Source organism: Mus caroli, chromosome 11, assembly GCF_900094665.2.
Source record: "Mus caroli chromosome 11, CAROLI_EIJ_v1.1, whole genome shotgun sequence".
Taxonomy (NCBI): Eukaryota; Metazoa; Chordata; class Mammalia; order Rodentia; family Muridae; genus Mus; species Mus caroli.
The window spans coordinates 5,674,882-5,686,958 of NC_034580.1; the positions used below are offsets into that span (position 1 = coordinate 5,674,882).

A 12,077-nucleotide genomic window follows, 5' to 3' on the forward strand; every position below is an offset into this window, starting at 1 on the left:
AAAAAAAAAAAGAGAGGAAAACTCAGTGACTATGGTAAGATGTAGGATTTGGGAACTGTGCTGAGCAGAGCCCAAAAGAAAGTATCCTACGCTGAACTGAAGCTCAATTACTTGTGTGAGAATGGGCGTACCCAGGGCTGGAGAAGACGGCTCAACAGGTAAGAGCACTTGTACTATTCTTGCAAAGAGCTGAGGATTCCCAGCACCTTCATTGAGCAGTCCCAACCTCCTGTAACTCCTACTTTAGGGGATCCAATGCTCGATTCTGTCTATATAGGAATCTGAACTTACTTGTGCATGGGTGCGTGCATGTGTGTGTGTGTGTGTGTGTGTATGTGTGTGTGTGTGAATCAATAGTTTTATCACATTTACAAAACAAATATTGCTTCTCACGGTAGGACTCAAAAGAGATCTGCACATGGATTAATAAATAGAATATGAAGTTGACAATAGGACGGTCCACTTTCACACTCATGGGGACCAGGAGTGAATAAAGAGTAATGCTATGCCAGAGAGACGAACACAGTATGTACTCCCTTATGGGTGGATATTAGCCATAAAGTAAGGGTAACCATGCTACAGACCCAAATATGCTAAATAACAAGGAAATAGGCTAGACATCTGGGACAGAAGGAAGGAGGGAAGAGGGTCAGAAGGGGATGGAGAGGGGAGCAGGAAGTACCATCTAGGGGGAGGTTGAAGGGAGAGAGTATGGGGAGAGCGAACTGGAATGAGTAGGGGAGCATTTCTGGGACCAGCTAGAAACCTTGAACAATGGAAACTCCCAAGAATCTGTGAGGATGACCCCAGTGAAGACACCTAGCAATGGGGATATGGAATGGGAAACGGCCATCTACTATAACCAGGCAAGACTTCCAATGGAGGGAGTGGGACACCAACACAGCCACAAAACTTTAGACCCACAATTTGTCCTTCCTACAAGATGTGCAGGAGTAAAAAAGATGGAGCAGAAATCAAGGGAATGCCCAACCAATGACTGGTCCAGCTTGAGACCAGTATCGTGAGAGAGAGCCCACCCAACACTATTAATGATATCCTGCTATATTTGCAGACAGGTGCCCAGCATAACTTATTGGAGAGGCTTCACCCAGAAACTGATGGAAATAGATGCAGGACCCACAACCAAACAATAGGCAGAGCTTGGGGAATCCTACAGAAGAGGGGGAGGAAGGACTGAAGGAGCCAATGGGTCAAGAATGCCACAGAAACCCCACAGAATCAACTAACCTAGACCTATGGGAGCCTACAGAGACTAAACAGCTAGCCAGAGAGCACACATGGGATGAACCTTTCCTCTTCAACTTGATTTTTGGTCATGGTGTTTCATAGCAGAAATAGACTACAAAGACAGTCTCAAAACTTAAAAAATTCATAATAGTAGAGAAAGAATATTTATGGTTAACAATGACTAGAAATTAATAATGAAACAAAGAAACAAAGGTCATAGGTTGTATCGGATATGCTAGGGGAATAAGAAAAAAACCCAAATAACAAAAAGCAAGAAACAAAGATCAAAATAGAAATTAACTAAATTAAGTGTGTGTGTGCATGTGCGCACGTGTAAAATAAACACAATTCACACTGGTTCCTTTAACTACAGGAACGCGAATCAGCCCTATCTCACTCACAAGAGAAGCAGTGGGAATAAAGTTAGATTAATATATCAAGGAAAATCAAAGAACCAGAGGGGCCTACTTGTTGATGTTCTTGTAACTAAGCTTGAAGACTTGTATTAAGAGCATGGTTTTTTCCAAAGAACTTAGAAGAACTGACTACATGAGAAATAGCACATGTCAGTGGAGAAAGTGTTAACAAGCTAATTCCAGGCAACAAGAGTAAAGCACCAGGGGAATGGGTGTGTGGAGTCATTGGGACAGTAACCATTCCTACTGCTGTTCTTGATGTTCCGGGATGAGGGAAATACAGAGTTCTCCAGCCATCATTGATAAGAAAATCTAAGCCTAATTCACAAAAACCAGTGACGAGTACCAGTGTAATGAGTAGGATTTACAAAACTGAATTTGACCACACATTTAAAAATAAGGCAAAATCTAATAGTTTTCCTTCCCCCAGGAACCTGGGAATGTCAGTGTTGAGTAATGTAACTGGTGACCTCCGAGTTCTTAAGGAGAAGTCAATCATAAAATCATCTCAACAGACATATGCTGTAAGCAGCTGGCAAATCCAACTACTCTTGTTTTCTATTTGTTTCAGTCTTTAATAAAAAATGAAAATGTCATTACCATGGTAAATTGAATCTATCAGGATCCTAGCATGAAGTTTAGAGGGGGGGGGGGGAAAGAAGTTCTGAAAGCAAAGACACCCAGCAACATCTGCTAATGTCACCCACAATACTCTGGAAATGTGGGCCACTGCGATGAGACAAGAGAAGGGACTGTGAGGTGCTCACTGGAGATGGGAGGTGATACATCAGCATTTGCAAACACCATGTTTGCACAGCTAAGAAAACACCAGAGAATGCATGCAGAAGTCTGTGTCAACGCTCACTCTGGAGGCCACACAACAAAGAGCAACATCTGAACCTTTCTACATGCCATGGCAACCAGGCTGAAGATAAACATCTGTGACTGCACAAAAAAATGAAGCACCATGTAATGTGTCATATGAAAAGAAAAAATACTCTTTTATATTTTGTGTGTGTGTGTGCGCACATGCAATTTATAGGAGTTGGCTTTCTTATATGGAGAAAATTTTAAATGTTTCCAAATGTATGGCAAGGGTTAGAAAGGAGAAGGGCACATTCTATTAAAAGGGAGACTTGGAGCATAAAGCTTCTATATAAATTAATATTTGGGTTAAATACTATTCAGATAGAATTGTCAGTAAAATATTTTCATGTTAGTCAGTATGAGTCTAAAGTTCATGTAGAAAAATCATCAAGGGAATATAAACAAAATGATTCCAGAAAAGTTGAGGCAGTAGGAGTGCTGGCCTCAGTGTAGACCTAAGGAAATGTAACAACTGTGGCTCACAGGAATAGAGCAGCGGCAGGTAAAAGTGAAGAGAAAGCTCGAAGGTGTCCTGAGAGCAAAGGAACCCAGCATTGAGAGGGGGTTGGGAGTGGGGATTGAGATTCCAGATCCTTCTGATTAAAAAAAAAAAAGATAATTTGAGCCACATGAGCAGACATTCTGAAGTCAGGAAAGTGGCCATGCATCAGGCTTTACTCCAGAATAGCTACTCAAGTATATTACCTACTTAAATGTGCAAAATACAATCATTAGAATGCTAGGTGACATGAAAGAATCACTTTATAAATTTGGAGTAAGGAACACAGTTTTAACCAGGACATAATTCTCAGAAACTGGGGATTAGGCTATAGCTCAGTGGTAGACCACCTGCCTAGCATGCATGAAGCTAGGTTCAGTCTCAAACGCCTCCATAAGTAGATAACAAAATAAATAAACAGCATTTTTCACAGGAAAACATTTAAGAAAACTGAAACACAGTAAGAAAAGATTACTTGCAACCTATCACCCTCATAATAAAAAGACCAACTTTCTCAGTAATGAAAAGTGTTCACAAACCCCTATGTTAGGTAGACACGAAAGTGTCCTTGGCTAAATGTGGGCTTTAAAAGTTACTTTAATTTGGGATAAAGAGAACAAGACAAGAAGCTTCAGAAAGACACTGTTTCCATCTCTCAGACTGACAGCTGCACCTTTCACAGAGCACTGACCAGACAGCTCTGTCTGATGAAGAGCAAGTTGGCAATTACTAGCAAATTGCTGCTGGACATAGCAGCAAAGAGGTCATTTGGTCTCAAATGCTATGAACTGGCATGTAGACACAATTACTCACTGCAAGGTTACATAATATCAGAAACCATTTCAATATGCACCAATAAAATCCAGTTAAACAGATCTGGCCTGCAACGTCAATGTACGGCAGTCACCCAGAAGGGCAGGGAGTCTTTTCCATCTGGACTGTGTAGTTGCTCTAAGATGGATTGTTCAGTGGGCAGAGGGCTGGATATTGTGCACAGTGCACTTCTATCTACAGAAAGGAGTAAAACGCTGATGCTGGCTTATCCACACACAGCGGTGTGGAATGACAGATATGATCGCCTGTGAGCTAGTGAGAACAGGACTGTTTCTCTTGTTGGCTGTGTAGGCTTGCAGAGACTAAAGCATGCTCAAAAAACCATTTTAAAAAGAGAAAAGTAAAATCTTCTATTACTCAGGAAAGTTAAGTATTCCACTCATATCCTGCACTCATCTCCAAGGCTTTAGCAGTACCCAACTCACACCAAGATGTCTATACAGATGTTGGTCACTCTTGTTATTATTTTGATAAAAATAAAGTGTTGAAATTTTCAGGTCATAAGGAACAGGGTGCCCCATCACAGGTGGGTTCTTAAAGAGGAATGTAAAGGATGCTCGGCGATTGGGACGTTACCATGTGCACGAAGAAGGTCCCGTACTGACTGTGTGGCCTCAGGAGTCATCTCCCAGCCTCATTCTCCTATCCCACAGTCTTGAGGGAAAGATTAAATAGTCAAAGTATACAGAGACTTGGCCATAGTCTAAAATGTGGGCTTCTATTATACAGGAACCACCAGGATGGTTCAAAGGCTCCAGAGGGTGGACTGTGGCTTCCTCCCTGCCTGCATGTGAACAATGCCGGTGTCCTGGGATGTCAACTCCTTCCCAATCTTTCAGAGAAGGATTCACTGCATCATACCTTTCCTGTACTGATGGTAGCCAGTTACAGTAGCTGCACCTGTCAATGTACACAGTCTCATCTGAGCTCCACAATTGTCCCCAAAGTCCAGCAGCAGACAAAGAGCTGTTCCGGAAGCCACGTGAACACGGATTCCCAGAGCTGGAGGTGCCTGAGCATCTGTTTCTGGGAAGCAGCAGAAGGCAAAGTGCCCAGCATTTTCAGGCTGTGTCACCAAGATGGCCCTGGGAGGATGCTGAGTGAGAGGACTGGAACTCTCAGGATGATACCAGGATGCAGAGAGGTTGCAGGTGTGAGAAATGCCAGGACGAGGGTTTGAGAAGCTAGAGAATGAAGCAGATATCAGACTTTAGGGTAGGCTAGGGAGTCTAGGAATAGAGAGGGTACCAGGAGGGATGAAAGGGTAGGTATGTGCAGACTATCTAGGGTTGCTTTCAGGGAACAGGGGTAAGGCTATGGTGCTCACAGTGGGCTCCCAGCCTGCAGTACAAGAGTCACTGGCTTTTTGTGAGACAGGCAGTGGGAAACACTGATTTAGACACTGAATGCAGAGCTAGCAAACCCCTGGCGACGGAAATCATTCCCCTTAGAGACTAAGGCCATTACTTTAGAGACTGAGGCCAGCTGCATAGAAACTGGGATCAGCACCCTGGATGCTGAGGTTGGCAACTGGAGTGCAACTAATCTAGTCACAGAAATACAGGTAAAAGACATTGTCCCCACATCACTGAAACCATGAGCCCAAGTCAGTCTTTTTCATGAATCACCGCCTGCTGTTTTTATATAATGCTATCCTGACCCACAGCCACCAGTTTCCCCTCCCCACATGTAGCTCCTTGTACTGGGAGCTGGGGGCTGGAAAGTCTGTACTTCTGAGCCTCTGGCTCCCAAGAACACAGGACTTCCATCACTGGCTTGCTGGAAACTGTTGCAGGAGGACCCTGATGATGGGCACTTAGGCAACTAGAAATGTGAATAGAGATGGGAGCCCTTCAAGGCAGGAGAACACTCCTGTGGACATGCGAGAGTCCTCACATTTCCCTCCTCTGCCTGTTCTGTGCTTATCCCCTAAGCCACACAGGCAGGCAGGCTGAGGTCTGAATTCCTGTCCACTCTTAAAGATAAAGGGACCACATGACACAGGATTCGAGTGGCAGAGAGCGGCCAATCATATCATTTGGAGCATAGTGGCCAGGCACACTCCCAGCCACAGCTATAATGAAATCCAACAAGGAAGAGTCTCAAATCGCCAAATGGCTGGTAGTTAGGAAAGATGGATGCGGCCTCTACTACCCTTCTTTTGCCTTCTGGAAATGATGAGGAAGTAGGAAGTCAGACTCCTGAGAGGTGTCTGGTTGCTGGTCTGAGGGGATGTGACCACCCTGGTGGGGATGTCATGGCAACTGACCTCAGAAGCAGCATCTTGGCCAAGTCCTCCCCAGAGCACAGTAGTCCTTGTCTATCACAGCAGAGAACTTCCTTCTTCAGGCTGCAGGGGGCTGCCGTGGAGGAGACACCCTGCAAATCAACTTGTCAGTGGCACTGCCTTCAGAATGAAATAGGGCAGTTTCCAGCAAAGAGAACACCAGTCAGGGACCTCTAGAACTACACAGGTGGCATCAGGAACTTCAATGATCACCTATTATTTGCTTCATTGTCTAGCTTTGCTGGCAGCTAAAGGGTGCCATAAGATGGAAATGTGAAGTCTATTTTCTTTTTTATTGCAATGATGTATTGCAACTCTGCCTGAGCATTTGGCATCTTGCAGAGTTAAAAAGGCAAAGGAGGGGTCACTGCTGAGCTCGGTGTCACATTCCTCATTGGCCGGGGGTCATACACCAACCTGCTGCAGACCAGAGAACGATCTATCTTCTTTTTCAGTCTCACACAGCCATTGGAGACAGGAGCTGGGGCTGGTACTGCTTCTGATCACAAAAGAAGGCAGAGAGATGCTGTCATGCGCTTGGCACACCTGAATAGTAAGTGTTCAGGCTGATCTAAAAGACCCTCCCTGTGACCCCGCCCTGCTTCTGGGAGTCCACGAGGTGGATCCTCACAGGCTAGATGTGCTATAAACTGACCCTCTCAGGGCTGTGGCAGAGGTCAGGGGAAAGCCTTTATAGTAGAGGGGAGCACAGTTAAAGGCTTTTGCCAAAATTTGTACCCACCTGGGTGCAAGTTCCCCACACACCCCACACGTGCACTGTGACGTATATCTATGAGCTTTAGCACAGACTAGGAGTTGGAGACCTGGAAGGCAAGTCCTGGTTCTCAGCCCTAGACAGTGGCTACAAATAGTGTCCTGTGTCTCTCACTGACCACAACAGGCTTGTCCCCATGGAGACAGGGGCCTGTAGAATGCACTTAACTTCAGAATCCAGCTCTGGTCCTTTGCTTGCTGCTGTGTCCACTTGCGTGGTACAGGAAACACACAGCATTCCCTCCACTGGTAGAACCAGCTTCACTAACCCTTGTGATGGCATATTCTCCTGAATTATTGCCCTTGGCAAGGACATCCTAAGTTACTCTGGATATTCAAAATGAGTCCCGTTCTGACTATTTGTGTCCCCCTACCCTCTTATAGCACTCCATCTCTTAACATAGGGATGCTTTTGAAAACAAAAATCCAGGGCTCGGATACCTGCCTAAATCCTAGCTCACTCTACACAGCATGAAGAGGATCTCCTTTCTAGAAGAGATCAGCTTTCCCTTTTGTCCAAACACAGTCTCCAGAGCCTTGCTCACTCAGCCACTACTGTGGGCAACAGACAGACTGCATGCTGGGGCAGGAGGAGAAAACAGAGCTCTGGGCTCCTGCCTGAGACAGCCTCATTTTGCTTATGTGTCTATACACAGTAGAGAAAGAATGACACTTCCCCAGTGACCCGTGGGGAGTGCTAATTCCAGTGAATGTTTCCTTTTAATTGTACAGTTTTATTTTTGCTAAATCCTAAATAATTTAAAATAAGCTGTGAAATTTTTCAGTGCTCAAGTCTCATACTGGAGAGGGTTGTTCTGTCAAGCCAGAGAGAACATGTTTATTGGCATAGGCTTGGGAGGGGTGTGTGCCATTCTCACCAGTAAAAACCACAAGAGTGCATTTCATGCTGAGATGATAAAACATGTAAGAGACGACAGCAACTGAAAGGCATTGAGCTGTCAGACTCCCAGGAACAGACAGACCACTTCCTCCCCAAACAGGAATCCCATGTTAGCAAAGTAGAATCTAGGAAGGCCATAACGTTGGGCTCACCTTTCACAAACCTGCAGCATGGGGGTGGGTGTCCAATGCTCCCAGTATTTCTTCCCCCAAACCTTAACATTTTGGTTTTTTAATGTTTTCCATTTTTTTTTATTGTGGCAAGAATAAAAAGAAAGGGGGGGGGGAGACAGGAAGGAAGGACGGAAGGAAGGACAAAGGAAGGATGGAAGAAAGCCAAAAACCATAAACTGTACATGTTAGTGTGTTTAATGAGGAGATAAATAATCGTAAGTATCTTCACAGTGCTGTGCCACCAGTATCCAGGATTTTTAATTCCTAGGGAACACTAAAGGCCCTGAAACATCCCCCAGATTCTCCCCACTGCCACCCCACCCCTTGGCCACCCCTCATCTACGTTTGCACCCATGGCTGAGACTTGGATAGTAAGGATAGCACAACCACGTTTGCCTCTTTTCAACTGGCTCATGTCACAAAGCAGCACATCCTCAAGGCCCCATTAATGGTCCTATTTCCAGCTGCAGGAGCTGCACTCACATCCCCACGGAGGACACAATCAATCCCATGTCACTCACACTGGGCCTTGTTCTAAGCCACAGCATAGTATATACAGCAGCCGCTTTCAGGCAGCCTTAACTCAGACAGACTCCATTTTACAAGCAGCACCCGGCTCCCTTCTGAGTGCAAATGCAGACACAGAATGGCTATGAGTGCAGACACCACCACTTCCTTCTCTGGTGCCATCCTGAGCCACAGACTGACACATGATAAATGTGACAAAATATCATGGAAAAGTTTATCAAAGCAGCTTGGTACCCTATGAGCACATGGGTGAATCCCACCCATATCAGGAAAAGGCCTAAGAGGTGGCTACTTAGCTTAGCTGGTAGAAGGGATGGGCATTGGGAGCTAGATGACTTTAGTTCAAACCCTAGAACCTAGGAAAAGCCAGAAACAGTAGTCTGTGTTTGTAATGCCAGCAGGTCTAGGGCAGGCTGTGAGGTGGAGATGGAAGAATCATAAGGAGCCCTCAGGCCTGTGAGCCTGGACACAGAGGAGCAGATAGAAGCAGCATCAACATAGTGAAAGGAAAGAACCTGCTTCCGAAAGTGGTCACTTGTTCTCTACACCTCCACCGGGGCTTTCAAGTGCCCATACTTTTATATACATCACCTGTGTGTGTGCACACGTGCATATGCACATGCACACAATACTATGAATAATAACAATAAAGAAGTGATCTCTGTGAGATATGCACAATTTATATAAAGAGGGAGACATAATGAAAGATAAAGAAAAGGAACAAATAATAATAATAATAGTAATAATAATAATAATAATAAAGGAAGCAAGCAAAACAGCTTAGAACTTACAAAACACACCAGACTCAGCATGGTTGCCACATTCTTCCCTGGACCCCAACAGGAAGAGGAACCCACATTGCAATGGGGACACCCTCCCTGCTAGTACCCTGCGGTCTAAAGAAAATTGTATTCTTTCCTTTCAGTGCTGAGAGGTTCAAATCTACTTTGGGGTGGCAGAACCGACCCTGCTGTTGGCATCTGAGGCATTCCTCATGATTCCCATGCTATCTGTCTAGTCTGAAATGCTGAACTGCCTGGACTTCTGGGACCTACCTGTTAGTACCTTCATCCCAATTGGGAGGAGCTTGTGGTTCTCCGTTAATAAAGCTTAGCCTTTCTTCACTACTTGTGTTCAGAACATTCTAGAAGGAAAAAAGAAGTAGAAGTGTGAGAGGACGTGGGGAAAGGGGCATTCCTCACTAAGGAGCAGCCGTTTCCATCCCTGCGTGCCAGACACTGTCCTGCTCCCTCGGGAAGGCAGCGAGGAAGACAGACTCTGCCTCCCCGAGGTGCAAGATGATAGCTCTCCCATACCACTTGCCTGAGGCACCACAGCATAGGCTCCCCTGCCTTCTTGTCTTTCTCATGACAGAATGAAGGCTTTAAAACTCTAATCTGAACTTCCTCTGCTCAAGCACACCTGCTGTGACAGGCACCTGAGAAACTCCATTCAGGGGCATTTGGAGCTGTAACCTCCCCCTCCATTGTTCTTAGGAGGAAAGGTCTCAATGGCCCAGTGTAAGGTGCACCTTGTCCCAGGGAGCTGGTGAAGATGGCTTTGGTGACTCTGGGTCTCGTGCTGTCCCTTTTGGAACATCTGAAGGACAGCTGTTCTGTTCATCACTCACACAGAGTTCTGGGTTAGCCTGGATCTCTAGAGAGGAGAAAAATATATTCTGAGATTGGCCATTTGCCAGAAGATGAGAGCAGAGACCAACAAGCCTGAGTCTAATTCCCCTTAAGGAGCTCCTATGAAGAACCCAGTCCTTGGATGTGCTAAATCTGATGCTGTGTCCTGCGAGTTTGGTCTTTGTTCCTGTGGTCTGAGAGGACTTGGGTGTGAACCTACTGGGGTGAGTATGTGTGTGTGTATGTGTGAGTGAAGGAAGGAATGCACAGCCCCGATCACACTGGTGGGGATGATGCTGGATGGGAGCCTAGCAATGATCTGGCTGAGGATGACAACTCTGCCTAAGTGCCTTTTACTGCAGCTCTGACGTGGTCCAGCTTAGTCTCATAGGCAAGAGGTTGAGGCTTGAGAGCTGAAAGGCGGACTAGTAGAGTTTAAAGCTGATCCAGAAGGGGACGAGGCCATTCTGACAGGATCCCAACTTCAAACCCCTTAGTTATCATAGTTCCTCTGGGCAAGGACACAGGCAGTCAGTGTCCCCAAGTTTCCAAGTTTCTAGAGCAATGTCAAATCTAATGTAAACATCTTGGCTGATGTTTCTGTTCACAATCAAGAGTCTGATGTATTATTACAATCTGAAGGAAAATAGCTTGAGGTCATGACATCAGTATGTGTGGAGTTGAGCCTTAGCGACCAACCATGGACCACTTAGGTATGAAACAGCTTCATGCACTGCTCGCATTCTCCAAGAAAATATTTACAAAAACTGGACTGGAATAGCAAAATGCCTTATTTCTCTGATCTGTCACCAACTTCCTGTGTCCTAAACAGGTAAAGAAAGGACTGGTCTGTTTTCAGTCGGGGTCACACCATTTACTGACATGAAGAACTTTAAAAGCAATGATTTTTACATCTCTAGAGAAAATGCTGAAAGATGTGTCAGCTCTTCATCAGTTAGTAGTAAAGGCACAGACTCATGCCATTTCTTAATAGATGTAGGTAATGATGTAGGTAATTAAGTTTTGGGCAACCCAGCTGGGAGGGAACTCAGCAATAAAGTACTTGTCCAGCATACACAGGCCCTGGGTTCAGTTTTCAGCAACAACACACACAAACATTTAGGGTGGTGGCACATGCCTGTAACCCTAGCACTTAGGGGGCTGAGGCAGGAAGATCACAAATTTGAGACAAATCTGTGCTACACAGCAAGAGGCAAGACCCTGCCTCAAAAAACAACAGCAACGATAATGCAAATATGATATAATATTTGACGATTGTGGGTGGCACAGTTCTCGCCCGGCACGGGTGAAGCTCTGGGCTCCATCTGAAGCACCTAAACAACAACAATAGGAACTGTGGGACAATTCTCCGTGTGACGGAGACCTGGGGCCAGGGAGCCCAGACCCCAGAACCACAGCACCCAGCCAGTCACTGCAGATGCGGGGTCTCTCTAGGTGCGGTCCTTGCACCTCTCCTGAGGCAGAGCTATGGAGTGAGGCCCAGGGAAGGGATTAAAAGTATACAACCCTGGCACAGGGCTGTTTCAAGGACAAGCTCTCTGTGACTTAATTCTGTTTCAGATGGAATTCTCACATGAATAGTCTTTAAGAACAATGTGACATTCTTACCAAGACTGGGAAGTTGAAGCCTGAGAAAGTCGTTGTAAAACTAGCACCTATCGTCCTAGTTGCTTCCCCTGCCTAATAAACTGCTAGAGCCCAGGCCTGGCCTATCACATTCTCTCCCAGTCTACCATGATCCATCTAACTCAGGATCTCTCTCTCTCTCTCTCTCTGTCTCTCTCTCTCTCTCTCTCTCTCTGTCTCTCTGTCTCTGTCTCTCTCTGTCTCTGTCTCTCTCTGTCTCTCTCTGTCTCTCTCTGTCTCTCTCTGTCTCTCTCTGTCTCTCTCTGTCTCTC

General features: G+C 45.5%; 1 protein-coding gene across 1 annotated transcript in view; it reads right to left on the bottom strand.

The window, feature by feature from the left end:
* Positions 1–12,077, bottom strand: part of Pkd1l1 (polycystin 1 like 1, transient receptor potential channel interacting) — a 154,494-nt gene that overhangs the window by 137,989 nt on the left and 4,428 nt on the right. Inside the window, 3 exon segments of the mRNA XM_021178465.1 lie at positions 378–440; positions 4,725–5,048; positions 9,583–9,671. Of these exon segments, the coding sequence (XP_021034124.1) occupies positions 378–440; positions 4,725–5,048; positions 9,583–9,671 (476 nt within the window).